General features: G+C 39.3%; 1 protein-coding gene across 4 annotated transcripts in view; it reads right to left on the bottom strand.

The window, feature by feature from the left end:
* Nucleotides 1–408: 408 nt before the first annotated feature.
* The window catches only part of LOC143374535 (uncharacterized), a 67,998-nt gene continuing 43,386 nt past the window's right edge, over nucleotides 409–25,020 (bottom strand). For 2 of the 4 annotated variants that reach the window (XM_076822714.1, XM_076822716.1), the window contains exons 2-8: nucleotides 20,017–20,507; nucleotides 16,379–19,136; nucleotides 15,365–15,485; nucleotides 13,146–15,188; nucleotides 12,493–12,685; nucleotides 10,703–10,951; nucleotides 409–9,944 (exon numbers count right to left, since the gene is read on the bottom strand). In XM_076822714.1, coding sequence (XP_076678829.1) covers nucleotides 9,393–9,944; nucleotides 10,703–10,951; nucleotides 12,493–12,685; nucleotides 13,146–15,188; nucleotides 15,365–15,485; nucleotides 16,379–19,136; nucleotides 20,017–20,507 — 6,407 coding nt within the window. In that variant the 3' untranslated portion in view covers nucleotides 409–9,392. Of the gene's footprint in view, nucleotides 9,945–10,702; nucleotides 10,952–12,492; nucleotides 12,686–13,145; nucleotides 15,189–15,364; nucleotides 15,486–16,378; nucleotides 19,137–20,016; nucleotides 20,508–25,020 lie in introns of those variants that run through there. The other 2 variants (XM_076822715.1, XM_076822717.1) reach the window with 2 other exon arrangements.

The following is a 25,020-nucleotide window of genomic DNA, read 5'->3' as shown; positions in this document are numbered from 1 at the left end:
TCCCACATTATTCATAAAGTTGTACTTTTATGCTTGTGATACTACCTTAGAAAATTATAACAATATTAATCCAAATATATTTCATAGCTCTTCATAAACTTCAAATCGTTTACTTTTCTCACATTGTTTACCAAAACTCCGTCGATCATGTATTAATGCAGATCATATAATATAAAACATTTTAAGCAATATATGTTTTTTATTTACAATAAATAAATTACATTTTCATCAATAGTTCAACAAAGTCACAGAATTAGGAAGAAAAGTGACAGCTACACTAGCAAAGTGTTGGCACTCTCACGTTTCGTAAAAACTGATGTTACGTTCCTGTATACATTTTATAAAATCTTGCTCCGGTCCCATTATTCGATATTCACGAGCAGTCGCTCGATTGATTTCGCTGCCCCCTTTTTCTTTCATTAAGGAATCGCCCCGAACCTGAAATTCCTCGTTAATCTAGCAATTGATTACGAAAGCATAGAAAGCAATTGCCACATCAGCACAATCTAAATTATGCGCCCAGACAAATATTTCTAAAACCTTAATGATCTATATCACCTATAATACACGTAAAATACTAGTTTGCCAACTGTTTGTAAGTGTTACTGTCAATATTCACTATAAAAATTGAAATTGTTCGTGAAAAGGTAGGGGCCGTTTCAGAAATCGTTCTTTAGACAAAGTGACAAAAGTTGATAATTTTAGAAGTATATTTTTGCAAAACACAGCTCAATCGAAAATAATTCACACATTGAAAGTTCAATCCTGCTTGCTTTTAAGAATTCTAATACTGAGTTTGGAAGGAGCCAAGCCAACATCTTACAGAAGGTTTAAGGTGATAGTATGTAAGGCAACGCATTTTACCATTACAATAACTCATTTTCTCCTTCATCTTGTTCCAAAAACACAGCGCTAAAATAGAACATTGTACGATATTAGTGTTTTCTATTATATAAAATTTAAGATGCTTCCCCTTTATAAGGTTAATTACTAAAATGAAATTCGCAACACAAAGTCTGCTTTCCAATATAACGGATACTTTCACTTTGCCATTTAAAAATTACGAAAACACAAGATGGAATAGTTCTGCCATACTTAAAAAATTGAAATATCTAATATCCTCTACTTTCCTAACATTGAAACTTAATGAGAAATCCTTCACAGATATATGCGCATTCACATAACGTGTTAAACGTATAAAATATTTTTTATTACATATATATTTTATAAAATTTCTGAATGTATCGTTTTCATTACGAAAAACTGTGGATGGGCACTTAGAATACTAATGGAAGACAATTGTATTTACATATACAGAAATCCCTTAAAAACTTCGGATTGTGCGAAGTAGAAGAAACATAAAAGTTGCTGCACTACTTCTTTCATTTCCAGTATTCGTATTTCCTTCGGAACAATGATGACAAGTGCACAAGTTATTGTAGATGGTAAATGCCTTGTATATATTAGAGAAAATAGCATTTCCAAGTACTCTAAAGTTTTCCATTGTTCTTTCTCTATATTTTATACCCTATTTTGTTTAAAAATGACATTTATAAAGATTCTCCTTCAATTAGCAGTTATTTAATTAAATATGTAACTGAACATGAATTTCATACATGAGATTACTAAAAGATCTCCCACTTGTGTCGTAACTGAAAATATTTGTACAATAATGTCCATGCGAACCGCTTAAAAATATTCTCAAAGTACAATCGAGCGGATGTGACTTTCAACATATTTGCGACATCTTAGATTAAAGTAAGTTTCTGTTCTAATATGATATCAGTTTTATTTTATATCAAATTGTTTGCTCCACTGTAGGATATAAATGATGAAAAGTGTACGCATATTCATCGTCCCCTAGGTCTAAATCAATAGATTTGATATGTAAATGATGTTTTGTTATGTATGCTCTTGAAAATATACAAATACTTCTACAAAGGACAATTGTTTCGAAAATATATCCAGAATCATAATCTGAAAGAACTACTACCTTAGTAATCACATATGACACAGTCAAGAGCTAAATATTACATTCGTATGAAATTTGGCTTCAGCTGCGTTCCAAAATATTTTCCCTCCGTGGGATCTGGTCGTCTAATACGTCTTATCAAACATTAATTTCAGTGCAAAAGTTATTTTCTGTCCATCTTGTCGTTTCCTCCGAAATACAAACATCGTTGGCTTGGCGTCGCGGGCATACACGCTTGCACACTTTAGAAAATTCATACAAGGTTCCGTAACTGGAGCTGATAGCATCAGAATGGATATACACCAACTTGCTACTTCAAACTATACTACGTTGATATTGTTTGGCGACAATCACTTCAACTGGACCTCAAATGTATACGATTGTGCGGTCGTTCTATTTGCCTACTATTCTGTCTCAAGCACACCTAGGTACAAATTACAATAATCCAAATCTGATTATGCAGTAGGAAAGACAAGTCGTGCTTGAGTAAGATGTTGAAAATTGGGCGCTGTATATTAGAAAGATAATTAATTATAAGATAGAATAGCTGTCTCTCGTGGAAGGTATGTTGATCCTTAAATGTCTTAAGCAAGATCAGAAAATCGGTTACCCAGATTGATAATAACGATCGCCCACCTGTATCAGTTGAATTCAATTAAATTCATTAAAAAGTATATGGTTTCGTATGAACCTTTAAACAGAGTTAGGAATTACCTGAACAAATTATTGCAATAATATTATTCACTGTTCGTGTATCTACCCATTTAAATTTACTGAATTAGGAAAGGTAGTCTATTTCCGTTTTCAAGCTCTGAATTTTACTGAATACAATTCGGAAAATATACAAATTAATTTGTAGCTCTATAAAATTAATATTTATACGCAACATAAAGTTGTTGGTTATGGTTAAGTTTTGTGTATATTCAAATTCTCATTTCTGGAAAAGCTGTGATCTTACCTAACTCTGTTTTCGAAGATTTTAAATACATACGTACCCCAGGCAGAAGAATATAAGAGGGTTGGAAGACATATTAAAATTAACATAGTTCAAGTTTAATCTGAATAACCGATTCTGTTCCCAATTATGGATTACTTAATATTATTGTAAAGACTAACATGATTCATTATATTATACATAAATATATACAAACACATCTTCTCTTGTGTCAACAATAATTCTCATAATTGCTCATACTAATATCATACAAATATGTACAGCATGGGACACTTAACACTGGAATGGCAAATAATTTGTAATAAAAATAAGGTTTCGTTTGGATCAGTGTACATGATTTTAAGGTATCACTTATATTTTTTTTTAAAGGAACCTACGCTGCACTGGACGTTCATAATAAGAGAAACTCAACCATAGCGTATGTGTAAAAGTTTGTTTAAAGTTTTCAAAATAAAACACACGCTTTCTTCCTCAAGCAAACAAGGGCGTCCGGAGACTTGCTTCCAGGGGAGGGCAAATGTGGAATGATGGTAAAGAGAAGTATACCCCTCTCGCTATTTTAACCCATTTTGTAGTGCCAATTTAATTAAAATTTAAAACCGAAATTTAAAAATATTCCCTTTCTTAACTTAATGAAGATCAGTTTCGAAAAATAAGCCACTTTTTCTCAAAAGTCAGGGGGGCAACTGCCCCTTTTGCACCCCCCTCCGGACGCCCATGCAAGCAAGCAGGCAAAGCATTGTAATAAAGCAACGGGCCCAACTGCAGTGGATTACCATATTGCAATGATCTGCTTGAGATAAATGTGAGTTTGTGTTATACTCTCTTTTTCTCTTTCACCAACCTATGATATGATTCATATTATTTCGTAATCTTTTATGAAGATATATATATACCGAAGAATATATGTACATTTATGTATATGTACACAGACCCGGCTGGTTGCGTGTGCAAAGTGCGCGCTGCAAAAGAAGAAGCGCCTGAAAGACCTAAAAAAAAATGAGATCAATTTTTAGGCAACCCAAATTTGTATAAGCAGAACTGGGACACGCGTAAGATCATATTGTAGAGAGGTTCTCATTTGATTTTCATTCCCAGTTCTTTTTATTTCCAATTAATTAAAAAAAAATTTTTTTTGGAAAGGCGCCAATCATTTATCGCACACACAAGAAAAACACCACGCGTTGGGTCTGTATGTACATATGTATATTGTAGATATATATAACAAATATATTTACACATATATATATATTCTGTAAATATATTTGAATACTTCGTTAAAAAACATAAATGATCTTGAAATTTTGGAAACGGTCCCTTACAAAAAAAGCAGTTTATATCATACTGCTAAATGAAATATTTTACCACGAAAATGGAAATATGATATTTACAATTTCAGCTTTAAGTGACCCATTTTGTACACATATATGCTGCATGTACCAATAATTATGATATAATATTAATTTGTAATGTTAGAATACTCTTCAACGTTGAACGCAACAGTTGCACTTTAAATACAGAATCACATGCCAGTCCATTGCACCTTATGCTGATACAACACTATTGTATATAAATATTATATTTTTTACTAAGTATGAGAACTATCCTCTTATAAGTTACATTCCATCACTTTTCGAAGGAGAATTTACCACGCTCTGAATTAGAACTTTCTATTTGTCTTTTGGTTTCGAAGCACGCTGACAACGAGAAGAGAGAAATTTCTTGTAGTAGATTATTACTGCTTCTATTGGATCAATATAAATTATGGTTTTCTGCTTTGTAAAATAAATGATTAAATTCTCGTATAATTTTCTGACAGGGAACAATTAAAATTAGTAATAGTGTTTCGTGTTACATAACTTTTGTAATTTTGCTTTCCTCTAATGCGATAATATTTTAATGGATAACTAAAATAAAAAAGAGGACACTGCTGTATATTAAGTAAATAAGAAAAAAATAGTTTAAAAAGATGAGTTTGAAGAATAAATGAAAAATGTAGAATTATCAAAATCTTTGCAACGGGGGAAAACTAATTAAATAAATTGTATCTTTTGTTTTATACGATGTGGCCAACAGGTAATGTAAGATAAAATATTTAAATATCCTTTAATTGATAAATCAAATTTCACTAGAAGGTAGAATAATAAAAAAAGCTAAGTATGTAAATCTTTGTAAAATAGAACGTTTAAGTTTATTTACAAATAAATAAAAAATCAATTACTGTCTCCAAGCAACAGCATATTCGAAAAATGAAACTGTATTGACCACAAACATTTCTAAATTTGATTTTGTGTTTTCAAAGTATTAAGTTCTATTGTCATTTAGTATGTACGAACATTTTTAACAGTACATAACAAAAACATTTTTCATTTTCTTATGCACTTTTAAAAAATCGCCTAAGAAATACAATTTTCGCAGTTTGATATACTTCCCGAAAAACATAAATGTGTATATTATTATAGTATGTATATTTTTTTAACTAAACTCATATGTGTGTCTGAAGGGCAATTTTTCGAGCTCATCGTATTATTCGAATTCATTCTTAAGCAATGGTCACAGTGAATAATATTTATGCTGCTATACATCGGCAATATTAAATATATATGCATTCACTTTTTCAAAAACATCAGCAACAATAAACAAATTGTTACTTTGAATATCGTGACGATATAAAAGGCGGAAATTTCCGTCCAGTGACGTCCATAAGTTAGAATATCCGCTTTACTCTGCGATTATGCTTACACAAATGTTCCAAAAGTTTGGAGCAGAAGTTTAACAATTAATCTACAATGTCATTCGAGGAAAAAGATTCTTTTTCAGTGAGATTTAATAATTAAACTAAAAAGTGCAATATAAAAACTTTTAAATGCTTAAATCAATTTATACAAAGAAACAGATTCCAGATTCTACTATGCATCTTCCTTTTTAAATGTTGTTTCTTCTACACATTTGTGAACTTCGTGTGTTTAAAAGACAGTTTGATACAATATATTTTCAGGCCCAGATTAAAGGGGGGAGGGCTGCAGCCCCGGGCCCCACTTTCCGAGGGGGGGGGGGGCGTTCTAAGCGATTAGCTCACTCTGTCTTCATTGGAAATGTTGTATCAAATAAATTGTCTGAGTTCCGAAACTTCCAATTTTATGTTTTTATTTTAAAATTTCATTGTTTAAACCTCCTTTATAATATCCATTTAAATTTTTAGCACGTTTAAGGATTGAATCTGATTTATTAAGATCTATCGATTGTAAAGATTTGGTACAAGAATTTGCAAAATTAAAGATAAGAAGAAAACATTTTAACTAAAAGTTAATTGTACAATATATCACCCCCCCCCCCGCTGTTCAACCACGGGGGGCCCTTCGAAGGTTTGACAGCCCCGGACCCCAAAAATCTTAATTCGGGCCTGCATATTTTGTGTAAAATCTATTCATATTACGTGGTAGTAAACATAGAATAATTAACACATAGTAAAATTATTCCAACTCACAACTTAAAAGACAATAAGATAGAAAATGTTAGGTTAATCTCACGTTTTACCTTATTTCCACGAATAACATTTATAGGTAAATCAGTAAATTTCTAATGAGCTTTTAGCGCATATTGTGTGATGTCCTTAATTATACATTTGTATAATACACATATTTATTGTTATGTACATGTAGATCAGGGTCGCGTAAAAGATTTCAACAACAGAGACCGACTCGAGCACGAAGCAGAGGGATTCGAGCGATTTTATGGTGATATTTGAGAGACTTCCAGGAGATAAAACTGCTGAGAATACTTGGTTCCACATAAATGTAGGTGACAAAGAAGTAACCGATTCGATTTACAGGGCCGAGATTCAAATATGGATTTTTTGCTTGCCAGGCGGCTACATCAGTCAATAGAGGGGAGGTCCAGGTTTCATTTTTTAAAAATAGATAGTTTTATTGGAAGATGAACCTAGGTTTCTCGAAACATTTTAAAGTTTAATGCAATAAAGTAAATAAGAAGGGGCAAAATATTCCCTCTTACTTTCCAGTGCCGCCATTTTGTTAATTTTCAACTTTGTGCGCTGGATGAACCTTAACCTCCAATAAAAACTATCTATTTTCACAAAATTTGGTTCAAGCCGATTGGTTTGATTGCTCGAGAGATATTCGCGCCGCAAATTTGAGGTGCACCGGTAAATTTGCAAGTTGAGAGAAATTATAATGCTGGACCAAGGGCAGTTACAATTTTCGAGGTGGCTAAGCTGTAGGGGGCAGCCATTGAATAGGGTCAGAAGTGTGGATCGGCCGAGCTGCAGGTGGTATTTAGGCGGTGTACCGTTAGGGTTGAAGAGACTTCGGAAAAAATGGGTTGTTAATCTGGATAACTTCATCCTTTAATGGATATTGTTACCAGGTGGTAACACACCTGCATTTTATGAGCCACCAAATGTGTATAAACTAGGTTGTGCTTGCTTTCCAGTGTACAATAATATGAATAATGTATTTATATTCAATTATTTCGTAACTATGGCATATTTCCTAATTGCTATAGGTATAAACGAAACTTTTTTCCGAATAAAGTAACTAAAAACACTGCGTTCGATTTTTTTCAGATTCTTCTGGAAAATGGGGGGTGTACAATACTATCACATGTACAATATTTTGACAACAAAAGGAAAATTGTGCAATTTAAGGGTTAAGGCAATCGTTCGGTAAAATATAAATCGTCCAACAATTCGATCGGTCAGTTTTTTCTTCTACCTATATGACTACATGTATTAAATGCTGTTAAGGGGACCTTCCGGTTTAGAACCCCCCAAAATAGGTGCTTTTAGGAATTAATTAAAGGAAAACTACTATATATAATTTAACGAAACTTTTCGCATTGTATTAAGGATGTCTTAAATTATAGAAATATATTTTTTGTTTTATAATTAATCATTGCAGCCGGCACTGGGGAATCGTTAAAGTCAGGGCGTCAAAAAATTGATCCAAATCGGTGGGACCTGTCTGTATTTCCAAAAGTTTTTATCCGATTCGACTGAAACTTTTTTTAATTTTGAAGAATATACTTCTGGCAAGGGGTGTGCCAGAAAAAAATGCAAAAATGACATTTTTAAAGAAAATAACGACACGTGTTTGAAAACACTTTTCCCCTATATTTTTCGTCCTTTCAACGCCTTTGAAAATTATAAATTTTCAATTTTTGTATTTTTTTCTGGTTTCCCTCCTAGCCAGAACTATATTCTTCAAAGTAAAAAAAGTTTTAGTCGAATCGGATAATAACTTTTGGAGATACAGGTCCCACTGTTTTGAGAACACTGTTTCGAGAAAAACGCGTTTAAAGTTTTACATGAGTGCCGAGTGGCCGGTTGTTGCCCATGCATTTGCTGCTACTCAAATGCCTATAAATTCGGGAATTTTACGAATTTCAATCAATCCTTTTAAACACGTATTCCTAAAAGATTGAACATTCGAAAAATGAAATAAAAAAAATCGACTTTTAGACCGGAAGGTTCCCTTGAATTAATTATATATGTACAGCTGAAACGTTGTGAGCTTCGAAAAAATCGAAAAGAAAATTAAAATATCTGAAAGAAATGTACGGTACTTACTGCACATATAAAAGTAAAATAAGAGCCCTCAATTCGAGGATAAAAAAGAATTCCATTATTCCTAGATAAAAATTTACAGAGAACCTTATGCTTATCAGAAAAATTATCCTTCATCCTGCTCCACTCCCTTCCCCCGTTTAGCATTTCGTAATTCAAGAATCAAAATAAAAGGAAGAAATTTGATGATAAGAAAAATTATACATAGCGTTGTATGTTTTCACAGCTTCACAATTAACCGAAGACAGTACTCTATTAAATCTTGTATATCTTGTGAATCTTGTATCATAAAAACGTTTCTTTCCTACTAATCGGAAGCTGAATAAATAGTTTAAAATATCATTTACAAAATTGACTCCCGTATCCCCTTTCTTAATACAGTTTTAGCTATTCTTAATAAAATTCTTTTCGCTCTTCCAAATATCACTCTTCCGTTAATTCAAGTATTAACTTTGGTCCGGGCATATATAGTTGTGCACCGAGATGTTAACAAAAGAAAAGAGACGAAGTTACGTCGAGTTATTTCCTCAACATGTCTGTTCTTAATAAATAAAGATTAAATGAGTGAATTTTTGACGACGACGGCAACAATTTTCCCTGGCAATAATATTTACCACACATCACTGCAATATTTAATTCCCTTAACTAGAGTCCGCTGGAATTAAATTGCACCTTGTCGCGCCGCAGGAAAATCTTTCTCGTTATCCTCAATGGAAGCATTAAACGTTGCTTCTAACCGACGACTGTATCACCGATTCTAACATCTCCTTCGAAAAGTGATGGCGTTTCTTTAATACAACTATATTATCGGTACGGCAACGAATTCATTCAAAAAAACAACTTCACCGCTGATTCCCTGGTTCACTATATTTATTTTGGCACTATGTGTCTTCAACTTTTTGTCTATTGGGATCATCCTTGACTACAGACTCTTCCGTTATTCTGTTCTGAGTATTCTCTTTCTCTCTACACTTGTTCACGCCCCTATCCCCGTGTATATTTGTACTAGAATCCGATTCAATATTATGTTCAACAAAACAGTGTACTTGCAGCTCGTTCATAGTACGCATAGACACTGTGCAAACTTGGCACTTGTATGATTGTATGCTTTCATCTGACCTCCCGTCATCTACAGAGAACGCTGGCTGCGAGTTTGGCCTCTCCTTCGCGCTGTACTCGCGCCTCTGCTGATTGAACTGAGGATTCCCATGAAGAGCATCAGACTTCGGATCTTCGATTGGCACATGATATGATCGAGACATGTCCGCGTCTGTGATCACTTTTACAGGACATGGATGCATCGCATGCTGTGGTATAGGCTCACCCTCGTCCGAGGAAGTCTCGCCCCCGCTAATTACTTGACTCGGTATCGCCTCCGGATCCCACTGCCCAATTTTACTCGGATCCTTCTCGCAAAGTCTCTGAGCCAGCATCTACAATAAAACGGATAGACTGTTTAACACGTGGATGACGAAATACGTGGTCCATTTTGTGTCATAATATAATTTTGTTCATAAAATTTTCAGGATAAGCTTTTTTACAATCTTACGAGAGCTTAGGATGGGTCCAAGTCGACCCTGCATTCTCACTGAGAGGGTCAAAGGGGCGAGTAATAAAAAATAGAATTTAAGTAATTTAAAATAGATTTCGCCGTCTGCTAGGCAATTGCTTGGTAATTCTGGACCTCAGATGGCGCTGTTGCTGTGCCTAGCAGACGGCGAAATCTGCTGTCGATCTGCTGTCCATCTGACATCAGGCACTGCACCTCAGGCTCTGCACATCAGAACGCAGCCAAATGCGGACACAGACTGCTTCAGTTCTGACGTCAGATTCTGCTGTCCAGATCTGGCTATCAGGGTTGCATAATCAAATTGTTACATTCGTTAACGTTACTTTTTATAATTTCGTGTGAAATCAAATGGCTACTTTTCTGCTTCATAAATTTTGATCTCCGTCTTTTCTGATGGCAGATTTACCTTTTATCAGAATATTTAGTGAAGAAAAATTGTCGAAGCAATGAAACTGTGAATTGGTGCAGATTTATTTAAACTGTTCCTTTGATTAAAGATTCATAAGTAACAGAGAGTTTTAAATGCAATCTGTAATTACATTGGCGGTTATTGTATTAGAAAATTAGGGGCATGTGTTAGGGAATTCTGCGTAAAATAAAACAGTCGAATAGATCACGTACCTGAAGACTAGTAAGACTATTATCACAGTCGGTAGTATCAATGTCATTCAAATTAACACCAGATCTTTCCATCTCAGCGTATGTTCCAAACGGTAATTTACCTAAGCATTCTAATTTCATAATATGCATTTTGCTCCTAAGATGCTTCGCCAAGTGCCCGTGTATCCTGAATGCTATTTTACAGTCCGTACATTTAAATGGTCTAGGATTGCTGGTGGTGGCAGCTCCGAACGTAGAAGTCATACTGACCTGTAATACAACGGTCCATCATGAAGTCAAAAAGCTCTCTAAATTTTTAATTTAACAATCCACATGGGTACGAAAAGCACTGAATTTATACCGTACTTAAATAATTAACGCCAATTATACACAAGTAGAATGTTAAAATCCGTTCATACCAGAAGAACCACGAATCACTCATTGGAACAAATAAAATAGGTCCTAATAAATGTGAATCTAAAAATCATTTCTTCAAAGCGTCTGACGTAAGGAACTTATTGCTACCCGGCGATTTTAATGAGGTTTCGTAGATTATAGTTCTCGAAAAATATCTGACACGTATTTTGTTAATCGGTAAACGTCCACATCAAGGGGTGAAATCAGCCCTTAAAGTTGGGGGTGAAAACACATTTGCCCCAATATCTCGGGAACTATGCACTATAGAGAAAAATCTTTTAGATGAAAATGGTGTATTTTTTTATAAGCAATTTAGCCGCGCAATCAGATTCAGTGGAAAATTACTATTGTTTAATATATTGTTTAAACAAATTGACGTTTTACGAATCCGTTTACACGGCTGAATTTGTTATAAATAAATACATCATTTTTGTCTAAAAGATTTTTCTCTATACTTCTGTGACTTGTCATCTATATGCAGGATATTCTTAAACGAAAGTACATCAGCTTTGATAAGAAATGTAATAATAATAGTCTGTGATAAAAAGTTACAGTTAACAGACGTTTGGAAATTTTTCTTCAAATATTTAATACTAGAAAAACTTTGCAAGCTATGCCTTTTACCCGGGAGGCTAAGAAAATTACAATAAATGCACATTTTATTTATAATTTTAACTAAATTATTCTTTTAGTACTAGGAGGACTTTCCTAACACTAGAATTAATCCTATACATATCACTATTGAGTGATCACTACCAGTATTCATTTTCTATATTTTGTACAAATAGAATTACTTTGCTCCTATAGATGTTACCAATTCACTTGCATGGAACTTGATAAATTATATATGTCGTAGAGGGGTCTCGATTATCCCCAGAACTCACTAAATAAATATCACCTTTCAGAAGAAATTCAGCGTTGCGTGAGGTTATAGTCTGAATTTCGAGAGTTGAGACCTGAGGCGGGTCCCTCGGACGGGGCGTGGTTAAGGAGGAACCAATGGTACGCTACGCCGCACGCAATCCGTAGCGTACCATTGGTTCCTCCTTAACCACGCCCCGTCCGAGGGACCCGCCTCAGGTCTCAACTCTCGAAATTCAGACTATAATACTTTCTCTGCTTCCGTGGTACCGAGGAGCCCTAACGCCAGGCAATAAATGGAATCGCTGTGTTGTGAAAACACGTCAGTGCCAATCAAAGAACTAAGGTAAAGTACTGACCACTTACGAGTGGAGCAAATTAGTTTGGGATAATGCATTAAACTGACATTTCGTCTAAAACTCAGATTAGTCGTTTCAGGGATTGTCACCGAAAAAAAAAACAGTTATTATTAACGAAATGCTTAATGGTTCCTTGCTACAAGAATGAAAAATGAAATTTGATTAATTAATTACCTTATTGTGATGAGAAACAGATCTTTCGTGCTTTGTCAAATGACCCTTGGTTCGAAAAGAAACTGCGCAACTTTCGCATCTGAATGGTCTTTCAAAATAATGAATGTTGATATGCAACCGTAACTGACTAGGTTTGCTGAACACCTTGTTACAAATTCCGCAGACACTTCTCCCATCTTCAGTCACACTGTAACTACATTCGGTAGATTCAGTTCTTTCAACGAATGTTACGTTGATACACAAAAGTAAAAACATAAATGAATGGAATTTAAAAAAAAATGTAAGCGTTAAATTGCATTAGACTTAATAAACAATAGTAAAAGTGATCGATTCGAATGCAGGAATAAAATTTATATATTTCTTCAAAGTAAGTATTTCTACCTCCCCCAAATTATGATTTATAAAAGTATCATATCACTACTGTATTGATTTGAATTTTCTATCAACTACAACAATCTCATTCAAGGCTGGAATATAGGTAGAAGACATTTTTCCGAGGTTTAATAAAATCTCGCTTTTTAGCGCACGATAATTACTACGAGTTTCTACTTTCTGTTGTTCTTTTCCCCCAAAAAGATAAGAAGCAGTGCACAGATGTTGTAGCAATCAGATACTACAAATAATAAAGCATCAATGTATCAGGTGTCACTCACCTAACATAGTTAGGTGCAGGCCCACTGGATGGTTGTAAAAATTCAGCCTGTGGTTTGGCGTTTCCCGCAGTAGGCGAGGGTGATCTGAAGCCTGGCCCCCCGACAACCATTTTCCTCGCAACAGTGTGTTTAATGCTTTCCGCCAGATTCTGTTTCGTCATTTCCGTATGCTTCAACTCGACACGGTCCACGCTCCTCATGTCTACGTTCTGAGGCCTCGGGACCTCTTGCATTTTCGAGACCTCGTGCATCGTTAACGGCATCATCTCATAATTAACTCGCGCCTCTTGTGGCTGCGCGTGCCTGTACTCCGGCAATAAAACCATATCTCTGCTTGGAGGTCTGCCATCCGCGTTAGCCTGCCTCATCTCTGCGTTATTCGAGGACACCATATCTTGGCTGGAGCGTATATCGTGATTCAGTGGTACGAATTCTCGACTAGGAGGCCTCAGCTCTTGCCTACACAATTTGTAGTCCTGGCTAGGGGGTCGCAATTCTTGTATCTGGCCTCTGTAATCCTGACTCGGCGTTCGCATTTCCCTGCTGGGCGGCCTCATGTCCAAATTCCGCGGGCTTTGGCTTTGCATTCGCAGGTCCGCCGATACATTTCTCATCTCGTGACTGGCTGGTCGGATCTCTTGGTTAACCGCGTGGCATTCACGAGCTCTTTCCAATTCGCTCATTGTCTTTATCGAACTGTACACTGAACTCCTATCCATATCGTTGTTCAGGTGGGATATAGATAGAAGCCTGTTGTTAGCGTCCACGTTAAAAGACTTCGGAGAATGGCGATCGACAGCCTGCGGTGTACTTCTGTTAGGTGACTCGACAGGGTAACTCGATCTCTCTACGTAGCTATTATTTTTCGGCATATCGTACTCCACGCTGGTCTTTGAGTTTACAGGACTGGCCAGCGTTGTGTGCTCGAAAGTATCCCTTTCAGGAATGGTCCGACTCCCTTGCTCCTTGTCCCTGTGAATCGACTCAATGTCGAACGACCGTCGTTCCACCGCGACACTGTTCTGATAAATCCTCTCCCTGATCTCCATTTTAACGTCGTCCGTGGTGTGCTTCGATACGTGCTTGATTCTGGAATCGATCGCAGGCTGTTGCATCCTGCTAGGGTCGGTGTATGTTACCGTGGGGACATTATTGGACTCCATGGTTCTGGGCTGCCTCGAGTCGCTGTCCCTGTCTTTCGGATGCTTCTCCATTTTCGTAGTACCGACGCGGTATTGTTGCTTTATCTTACTGTCCATGACGTGTCTCTCGGTGAGGTAGGCTTGCAGCATGTGCCCTTCGGTGTCTGGCTTCCATTCCCTTCCCTGTATCGGTAGCCTCTCCATAGTCTGAACGATCGTTTGCAACAGGACAGGCTCCGAGACGGGCGTCAAAATGTCCGCTGGCCTTGCCCTCTGCGGTATAGGAGACGACAATGGCTGCGCCACCGGTTTCGTTGTGAGATCCATGGGCTGGGGCAAGTTGTTCCGCGTGTCCGCGTCCACCTCTTCGACTTCTACCTCCGAGGTTTCCTTTTTCGAGGATTGGATCACGGTTGTCCTCGACTCCTCCATAGCGCTTCGGCTGGACGGGAAATAGTAACGGTAGGACAACTCGCTCCGTACCAGAGTGGTTGCTTGCGTGCTGACAACCTGGCTGCTGAAAGGGGTGCTGCTTATTGCAACCGATACGCTGGTCGTCGCAGTGGTTGGCGGGAAGGTTAGAGTGTAAGGGTAGGTTGTTGGCCTTCCGGACGGTAGAAGTCCTGGAAGTCTGTTTGCATTCCGTTGCGAGAGACTTAGCAGACTCTGCGCAGCTTCCTGCTCCTCGCTCCCAGACTCTTCGCTATCATCTCCGTCGCTCTCGTCCTCTTCCTCGGAGGAGTCTTCGGTATTGCCACCAGCCGCTAGCCGAGCGATGGCGTCCTTATCGATATTCTCGTCGCAGACGGTTGTTGGCACGGGAACGACCCCCAGCTCCACGCACTTCTTGTAATGAGCTTTCGATTTCATGTGCTTCGTCAGGTTGCCTTTCGTTTTGAAACTGTAGGAAATGAGAGAGACAGGCGCTATTGAGGAACGTCCGTACAAGCCGCGGCGATGAAATAGATGAATGCAATAGTAGCCGCGGTGTTTCTGGGTTTTATTGCAGGAAGATGTGTGTGGCGCAAGTACTTTGTTTCAAGGTGGAATAAGGATGGAGCGATGAAAGCAACTTACCTAAAAGCACAATGCTTACACGTGTATGGCCTTACGTCTGTGTGGGTTCTGATATGTTTCTTCAGCATGGATGGCTTTTTACAACGAATGCCACATTCCTCGCAAACGTAACGACCGCGACCTTACGTAACAGAGAAATCAGTTCAAACTATTTGAGTATATGAAATGATGATACTTTATCAGTAAATATTGCTCTTAGATTAGTGATTATAAACATGCTGGTGAAACAATCACACAGAACCTTTAGTTTTAGAATATCTTCCCCCTACATTTATTTGGTATGATTATTAAAATTTTGTTATCCCTAAATATAAAAGAATTCTTTCACTTTATCGTTTACAAATTATTAGGTTGCTGCATAAGTTCTGCCCGCTAGAGTACATCTTCTACAAATTCGATTTTCCATCATTATTTATGACAATTTCCCCATCTATATGGAAGTTGTGTTATGCCTCTTATAAAAATCTTCGGATTTACCATTACAAAGAGAACTTATTGCACCTTTCAAGGCCTCGAAATTATTGAAGATTCTCCTGTCTAACTCATATTCTAGTGATCAAAAGAGGCGAAAATTTGTTGGTGCCAGATCTAGGGAATATGGTACATGAGGAATAAGTTCCCATTGCAGTTTCGATACTTCTGTTGCGTCGCTATCGCCACGCGTCGTCTCGCGTTCTTGTGGAGGTACAGAGGTCTTTTAATTTATGGTTTTCGTTACACTCTTTCAAGTTGTTGACAATATGAATCAGCATTGATAGTTGCATTTGGATTGTGTAACTCTTAATATAAACGAAGTGGCGGCGGACAGAACTTACGCAGCAACCTAATATATTACTGTGTGTTTCTTGCACGGTATTACTTCAAGGTTTATATCTTTTTTATGATATAGCCGATAAATTTGTTATGCCGTAGTTTCCATGCAGATTCTTCCGACAGTGGAATTTAATTTCACCCGTAGAATGAAAGACATGAACATAATAAAAGCAGGATGGTAGAAAATGTTTATCTCCTCACCTCTGCCCCTAACATAAGTGTAGTCCTCGTTGCTCTCGAAGCCCCCGTCGAATATCTTAACCCTCTTCGCCTTCTCCTGCATGTCGCTGTCCAAGCCACTGTCAGGGCTGGTCGGGGTGGTGGGCCTTTGCGAAGAATGCGTCAGAATGTCCTCCTGCTTTTTCCAGGCAGTGGTGTAATTAAGCGGCCTGTGCCTCGAATCGTACTGCGCCATATCAACGTCGGGCGGTGCCTCTTTGCATATCTTCCAGTTCGAGTACATGGATAAACCGTGTTGCTGCGTGACGTACATCGGCTGTGGTCGATTCAGAGTGCAGTAGAATACTCTGGTGGAACACTTTAAGCCTAGATATGTATAAGCGTGCCCATTCAAGTACAGTTGCCCGTAGGATTTCTTCGGTCGCGGTGTTTCCGGGCTAATCAGTGGTAGCGTGTTCGCCGTGGGCGTGATACCGTGATGCTTCTTCGGCGTGAACGTGCCTGGTTTCAAAGGTAGAGAGGTCGGCCTCAGAAAATTGCTCGAATTGATCTCCTCTTTCGTGGCGTCACCATTTTTCGGTGACTTCGCCTCAGGCTTGTCCCCCCTCGCAATAACGTCTACGGAAGTTTTGCTTGGCACATCAGTTTTAGGGGTGTCCAGGTTCACCAGCACCATCGAAGCCCCAGAGTCAGGCTTCATCTTCGTCCCATTGAACGTTGCACCATAGTCCTCCATCGGCTTCACCCTGCTCTCGGCGAGGCTCGACTTCAAACGGCCGTTCTCAAGAGGAGGGGGCGAATCGTATTTCGTGGGCGTGCTGTGCCCCGAGGAATCCACCGACATCCTACCCGTCTCCAATTCGCTTATGTTCCACGTGGACAGCCTCTTTCTGCTTTCGGAAGTCTCCTTCGGCGAGTACCTCAGCTTGCAGTGGGAATTCGGGGAAGCCGAGGCCGCGTCGATGCCGTTTGAATAACTGAAAGCTTTATCAGGTTTCGGGCTCCTCTCGTACGTGAATTCCCGCCTTTCCCTGGGGCTCTCCAAGCTCTTGTATTTGTTGGCCATGCTGTTCTTGATATGACGGTCGAGTTCTATCTTAGCGATCTCCCCTGAAGACGGTATCCTGCGGTACTTGTCGACGGACGTCTCGTTCTTAGCGCTAGGAACTTTTGGGCTCGTGAAGCCAGGCTTGGAAGCATCGTTCCCCAGAGCTTTGAAGCCAAGCTTCGAGTCCTTCGCGGGGCTGACGAGGTCCAGCGGCTGGCCCAACATAGGCGTGTGGCCGCTGGACATCGGCCCTGGGATTCCAGGTACGCTTGGTGTCTGTAGCTTCACCGGGCTGGCGAGGTCTAACGGCTGTGGGATCATGTGGAGCCCAGGCAAACCGGGTATCACTTTGTACCCGGCATCGCCTGTCGTTATACTCGAAGATATGTCTATGGTAGGTGCCAGAGTGTGTGGTCCAGGCATGCCAGGAACGTACGGTATGACTTTGCCACCGTGAAGAATACTCGTGATGCCCGGCTGGGGCAAAGTCAGCGGATTGTAGGCAGTGATAGTGGTGAGGGAGTTGAGGTGGGGCTCTAGATAATTGTAGCACGACATGCTGGGCGCTAGGTTTGGGGTTGATATGTTCGGTATGATTGGCGCCAACATTTTCGGCGTATTGGGCAAAGATATGGAGGAACTGGGTGTGGTGGCAGGCGTGCCTGGCGGTTTGTGCACCATGGTGCCCCCTGAATGGAGGCCCGAACGGACCACGATCGATGCGGTCTCCGACGTAACGCATTTACTACCGACGATGTGCTCGCTGGTGGGCGAGTTCGTCTGCCTAGGCTCGATCCTCATCGTTTTCGTCTCGCCGCTGTTGTCCACTATCCTCACCTCACCGCCGAACATCTGCAACGAGTTTGGCCGTGGATACTTGCTGAGCTCCTCGAGGGATCGCAACGTGGCTGGCACGGAGTCAGACTTCTGCTTCTTCGCGGGGGGCGCGTACGCGTCCACGAGCCTCGTGTTGCCCAAAAGCGGCCCGGGGGATGGTAAAGGTTGCAGGGTGTTGTAATAATCGGAAGACTTCGAATCGTACTCGGCCTCTCTCTTCTCGATCTCCATGTGGTACTCCCTGCGAGGGCTCGCGCTACCTTTGCAGTAATATTTACGATGCGCGTCGAGGTTGTCGATGCTCGAGTAGGGGATGTCGCAGGAGGGACAGAGGTAATTCTCGCTCTCCATCGTCCCTTCTTGAGTGGAATTTTGATTCTTCAGGAGGAGATCCTTGATCACCGAGCCTTCCGCACTGGCCGAGCAATCCTTGCTCTCTTGAGCGAAGCTCTCGCTGTAACATCGCTTCCTCGCGAAGGATTCCTCGGCGGAGGAGAGATTCAACGGCTGATCGCTCTGTTTCGTTTCGACGAGGCTCTGCTGCCTTTGTATCAGCTTGTATAGACGCGGGTCCACGGCGTCGACGATCGCCTGGTTGTCGGTAATGATCTTATCAATGTGCTCCTGCACTTGCTCCGGATTAGGCTTTGGGGTAGCGATCGCTGCCGTTGAGGAAGAACTGTTGGTGGAAGAAGTGGATGAAAGGGAAGACGTCTCGGTGTCGTTATTCACGCACTGCAGCGCCGTGTGGAATTTTGGCTTATAGATTTTCCCCGTTCTGATTGTTTTCACGCTGGAGATGGTCGTTGTGGGCGTTGACGACGGTGGTGGCGGAGGTGTGCCAGTACCATTGCTTGCGCTATCGGATAGGCTGATGTCAGAGTCCTCCGATATCTATAAACATTGTTGCAGCTCTTTGTGTACAAATGAATTGGTAATAATTGTAATACTGTTCGTTTTTAATCCAAGGATTTCAATATTATTAGGTGATTTCATAAGTAACGGGATTTTTTGGTTCATATGTTAGGTGAGAGTAAATAATGTCTGTTAATGATCAATTAACGGTATACATTGTACTTTCCCTGACGTTCTACAAACTTTTCACATCTTCCTACTAACAAAGGACAACTCGAAAATTCAAAAAAAAAAATTGAAAATTTGCAGAAGTGTAGTTCAATTTAAATGTTAGTTGATGCGAATAACATACCTGACCATTTTTCATTTCACACTCCCTCAAAGAAATACTGAGTTTTCATATTATCGTACATATCTGTTTAATTCAAAGTTGTATAGTTTTTGATATCCAATATGATGCTATAGAATTTTCAACAAAAGTGTGATGGGGATAAATTTGGAAAAAATAAAGGTAATCTATTAAAATTACACTCCAGAATTATATCATCCTCTACCAAACCGGAGGATTGAGGTAATCGAGAATAAGGGAGGATCTACGGTCCACACATTATTAAACGAGTTGGTTCTTTTCATTTTGTTAAAAAATAAGTATTTCAATTCTGATGTGCTGTCATTTCGCCGGCCCTATTTTACGAGTTTTCCTAATAAATACAACAAATTTGCGAGTGTCTGTAAATTATATTACCTACTGCAAAGTAATGTTTATACACCGTTCATTGAATTTGGAGAATTCTAAACATATCCTTGAGAACCTACTGAAAGCACGCACGTGCCATCTTTTCGTCCTGGGGGTGTGTGTAAAGTGGAATGTATAATGCTGAGTTGAAGATGGATCGTGCATAAATGATGGCGTACGTACCTTGCTGGCGTCGCCACCTTCCATCTTCAGGGCGTGAGCGCGAGACCTGCAGTGCTTGTAGAGATTCGATTTGGTCTTGAACGCGAAACCGCAAGGCACGCAAGGGTACGGTCTCTCGTTGGTGTGGGCACGGATGTGTTTTTGCAGGACGCTCGGCTTTGCGCACGAGAGCCTGCAGTAAGGACACACGTAGCCGCTTTTCCTGGACTCGGTCGGCTCCCCATCCGCTGGTTCCGGCGAGGCCTCGACCTTGATAGGTTCTTTAAGCGATTCTCTCGAGTCTCTGGTCGAATCCTTCTTCCTGGGCTCCTCTGGAGAATCGTTGCTGGCCGTGTCGTCCTTCCTCGGCTCCACCCTCGGCGTAACCTCGGTCGTCGCCATCTTCTTGAACTTCTTATGCAGGTACTTTGGCTCGCCATCGTTGTTGTTGTTGTTGTTGTTGTTATTGTTATTCGACAACTGTGGGTCTGTCATCGCCACACTGTGGGTCTCTGTAAGCAGCGAAACGACATCGCGTAATTAGAAAGCAGTTTATGCCTCCATTAAACGAAATTATAAGCCACACTGCTGTTCACAAGTATTGGGGCATCTACTCTGCGTGGAATGCTTGTGAAAGCACGTGGCAAAGAGTGACCCAAGAAATCGCCCGGTTTTGGTCCCACGATTTTGGAGATGAATTTTGTGGGAAATGATACCGTGTGATTCCTTGTGATACCTTGTAATACAACAAATTTTGAAGCTCAGGTGACAATTAGTTTCTGCGAAACGGGTGGTCTGGTTTTAAATTAAAGCCAGAGAATAAAATATCACATTTTGTGCAAATACAGCAGGTGTCCCGATACTTATAAACGGCAGTGTATGACAGATTTTTGTAATCTTTTTTAATCTTATGGCAACCTTGTTCGAAGTTGATACTGGCGCGGTATTTTAGTTTGAGGAAATTAGCGGATAATTGATATCAACAAGGGACTAGGAATATTTAGGTTTTCGAAGTGAAGATATATTAACAAGGGGAGGACACCATGTGGTAGACATCGATTTTGATGAGCCTTGGCACGATGAATCTATGTCGAAAATAAGTAAATGGGTGTCCGAGCGTTTCTGCCAATGGGCCTTAATAATAGAGATATTTACATGGAAATTATTAAAAATTTCATAGTGGCCATGGGGTTTTAATGGGTAAAAATCGCACACTACCCTGGAGCCCCCGGGAGATTTCCCTCTGAAGGAGTCGGGGTGCCTTTTGAAGATTTCCCTAAGTTAAAAAAAAAATTATAAAAAACAAATAATTTATATAAGAAAATAAATTATAAAAAAGTAATTCTTAAAAAAAAAATTATAAAGTTTTTTTTAACGTGGAGACAAAAGGCACCCCGACGCCTCCAGAAGGGAATCTCCCGCGGACGCCAGGGTAGTGTGGAATTTTTACCCACTAAAATTCCACAGCCACTATGAAATTTTTAATAATTTACATGTAAATATCTTTATTATTAAATTGGCTGAAACGCTCGGACACCTACTTACTTATTTTCGACACAGATCCATCGTGCCAAGGCTCATCAAAATCGGTGTCTACCACATGATGTCCTCCCCTTGTAAGTAGTCGCATATGCAATCGGCAAATATGTTAGCGAACGGTACTTAATAATTCGTCTATGGGATTAGAGAATATTACATGACGTTCGTGCACTAATTTTCGAATTGTAATAGATTTGCAACGATTGGAAAAAGAAGCTACCAGTGTTTCGGGCAATGCTAAAGTATATTTTCGGATGAAAGAATATAGAGGCAGCCGTGCACGAGGAGCGTGATTCACAAACAGATCCCAACTGTTTGCCGATACCTACTGCACGCGAATCAGCTAGATTGTTCCAGGAATCTCTTCTACCGAGAAGAACATTGCAATGAATCATGCATGATTAAATAGGATGCGAGATGTACCGTAGTAAACGATCGGGAATTTCGAGAAGTCCCCGTAAAATATGTAAAAACCAGTTTGCCAAGATTCTCGAAACAGCAACAAAGTTCCACGTCTTCTTTAATAAGAACGCCAGAATAAAGATGATTGCATGGACTTTCTGATGCAGTAAATTGTTTAATTGTATTCTGAAAGTTTAATCTTCTTCTTTTGTTCGGATATCTGCGATTTGCTTACACGGTAGGCAGGGAACTAGGGGCTTTCAACGGGCAGGCTTTTATAGTTTCCGGAGAGAAAGATGTCTTAAGTAAATCTTATTAAAACTAAGCAAATCTTAAAACATATATCTTAAGTAAAAGATATCTTTAGTAACGTTAAGTTCGGAAACAGGTAGCTGCCTTGCGAAAAGTTTTATAATGCGATAAGTAAATACATAGTGAAATTAATTAAAAAGGGGGAAATCGTCCGTACAGAGGACAATTATAAAAGAAGGAAGAACACAGGAATAACAGTTACGGTTCGCTATTTCCTTATAACGGTCTCATTAAAATATGTCACAAATATAACGATGAAATAAACAAGTGCATAATGTCATAGACAGACTTCAGTCACGATAAGAATATTCATTCGATGCTGTGGGTATTGTGTGGGAAGCACATGCAAAGGTAAGATGTGTAAATATGATGAAGATCAAGTAACAAAATCGAAATTGAAACCAAACGAAATTCATTTACTTTAATCCAATGAATATGTTGATACATATATATTTATTTAAAATTAATAAAAACTCATTTAAATTAAAATCTAATACAAACAAATTTTATTAAATCAATAGGCGAGTCGCAGATCACAGAAGAACTTGAAGAATAATTGTGGTTTTAATGTTAACTGAAAGTTAACGTTAATCCATATTTCGCTGCGACTTCAACTCTGCTAAACGATAGCTAAACATCCATAATAATAATAATATTCTGATTCAACGATTCTTCAACGATGTAAGGGTGTTCTTTAATCTTCTTTCCGCTTCATTCTCTGAACGTTCAATGGGATTTAATGTTGTGTTGAATGTGGCAATGTGTTCTGTATTGTTATGCAATGTCCACTCTTGAACAACTCCAGTTGTATGTTTGGAATCGTTGCCTCGTTGAAAGTAAAAATTTTCTACTACAGCTAATTATAACACGCTGGCTTTTATTTACATTTGAAAACTAACCATCTTTGACGCTTATCGTTTTGGTTTTTGTATGAAAAAAGAAAATTATCATTCACTAATTTCTTTATTATTATTTATTTGTTTAATCAGTAATACACGTAGTTTACAACTACTTTTACTACCAACAAATTTTAACAAATTCTTTTATTCTTTTTGTTAATATATAGTCAGTGGCGGCTGTAACGAGAAAGACTCAGGTGGCAAACGTTTCGGGACACCCTGTATACATAACATAATTACAAATAAATTTACGCGCGTGTGGTACGAAAATTATGGGAAAGAAAAATATAGTGTTTGGATAAAATCATAATGTTATTTGGAAGATGGGCCGCTGGGGGGCCTTTTGGGCAGGGCCCAGGCAGCAACTACCAATCGGCCGCCGGTTACGTCCGCCACTGTATACAGTACAATAGCATTAAACACATTATTTTCTAATATTCTAGGGAACAATTTAAGATAATCTTCCATCTTAACACTTGATGTGACGTCGGCGTGTTTTCACGTCGGTATTTTCTGGGAAACATTGAAAGTATTGTCCAAGAGTATCCGACTATGTCCTTTAAAAACAACTCGAGGTCAAACGTCGTTTTGCACTTTGTCTTTTCAGCGACCCAGCTTGAGATGTGTCACCCACTAATAAAAATATAATTCCCCTATTTGCTACAAGATCTTCACGCGAGTATTTCTAACGGACTAACGAGGCTTTCCTCGCGAAAATAAGTTCAAACTCAATCTCAAACGGGCTATTTTGAACCATACGCGACGTATAAGTGGTCTAAAGAACTCGACATCGATTCGAATTAAGTATAATTAAAAATAGCCCGAATATGGTCGAGTTTAGATTACCTTCTATCGGAAAAACCTCGTCCCATTTGTAATGCTATCATGAAAATCCAATAAAAATTCAAATTTCCGTTAGTGTCGACATATATTCAGAGTGGGCCAATAAGAATTATCTACTCCCTAGAATATTTCCGGAACCATGGAAGTAAGACAATAATTTCTCGAACAAAAGTTGTTTCCTAATGGTCATTACGATTTTTTCACACGTGGAGTCGCTTACGATCGACGTTTCTCTTCCACGATGTCGAAAATATTCGAAGTGGTAATTTTCATTGGTCCACCCTGTATAGTCAAAGCGTAAGCCAAGCTCGACAAAGCTTTCCCAGCAGAAGCGATCGCTCGTAAAAGTCTAACCTAAAACGGTATTTCCTCTAACCTCGCGCTATTCGAACCACCTACGGAATATGCACGCTTCGCTTTTCCTCTAAGAATTTATACAATTCCCCTTCGATAGTTTCCCAAATCTAATTGGAAGGCTGGCTTCAAAAGTTCAATGCACGCTAGAAGCACGACGCAAATATCCTTTTCAACTATTTAAGCGCCGCTGAAATATCGAACCATAGCGATGCGAACGCGAGCAACAATAAAGCAGGATGCCAGCCTCTGCGCGCCCCCTGCAGCAAGCGGATCGATATCACGTGCAAAAAGTTGCGGAACGCAACGGCTGATGGCGTCCCAATACCATCGATTCCCATCGGAATCCTAATCTTGTGCACCGACTAGCTGGGCCGCACGAAAGCCTGCACAAGCACGCTCCACGCGTATTTACCAGGTCCGCTTAATATTCAAGGCCTGAAAGGTCATTCTTACTGATTTACGATGCGGGAATTACGTTACGAAAGGGGAAGGAGACAAGTTCAACAGTTCAGATCAGTCGGTCGCCTGTTACGCGAGACTACGACACTTTCCCCCGATTGGATTTCCATTCGTAAGTAACGAACCTCGCTGAACGGTGTCCCCGGTGGCCATTATATTGATCGGCAATTATTCAAAGCGAGCCGAAGGCTGCCTTAATTTTTAAATCATTCGT

Source organism: Andrena cerasifolii, chromosome 11 (assembly GCF_050908995.1).
Source record: "Andrena cerasifolii isolate SP2316 chromosome 11, iyAndCera1_principal, whole genome shotgun sequence".
NCBI lineage: Eukaryota > Metazoa > Arthropoda > Insecta > Hymenoptera > Andrenidae > Andrena > Andrena cerasifolii.
Note: the sequence above shows the minus strand (reverse complement) of the source record. Positions and strands in the feature narration are given on the sequence as shown.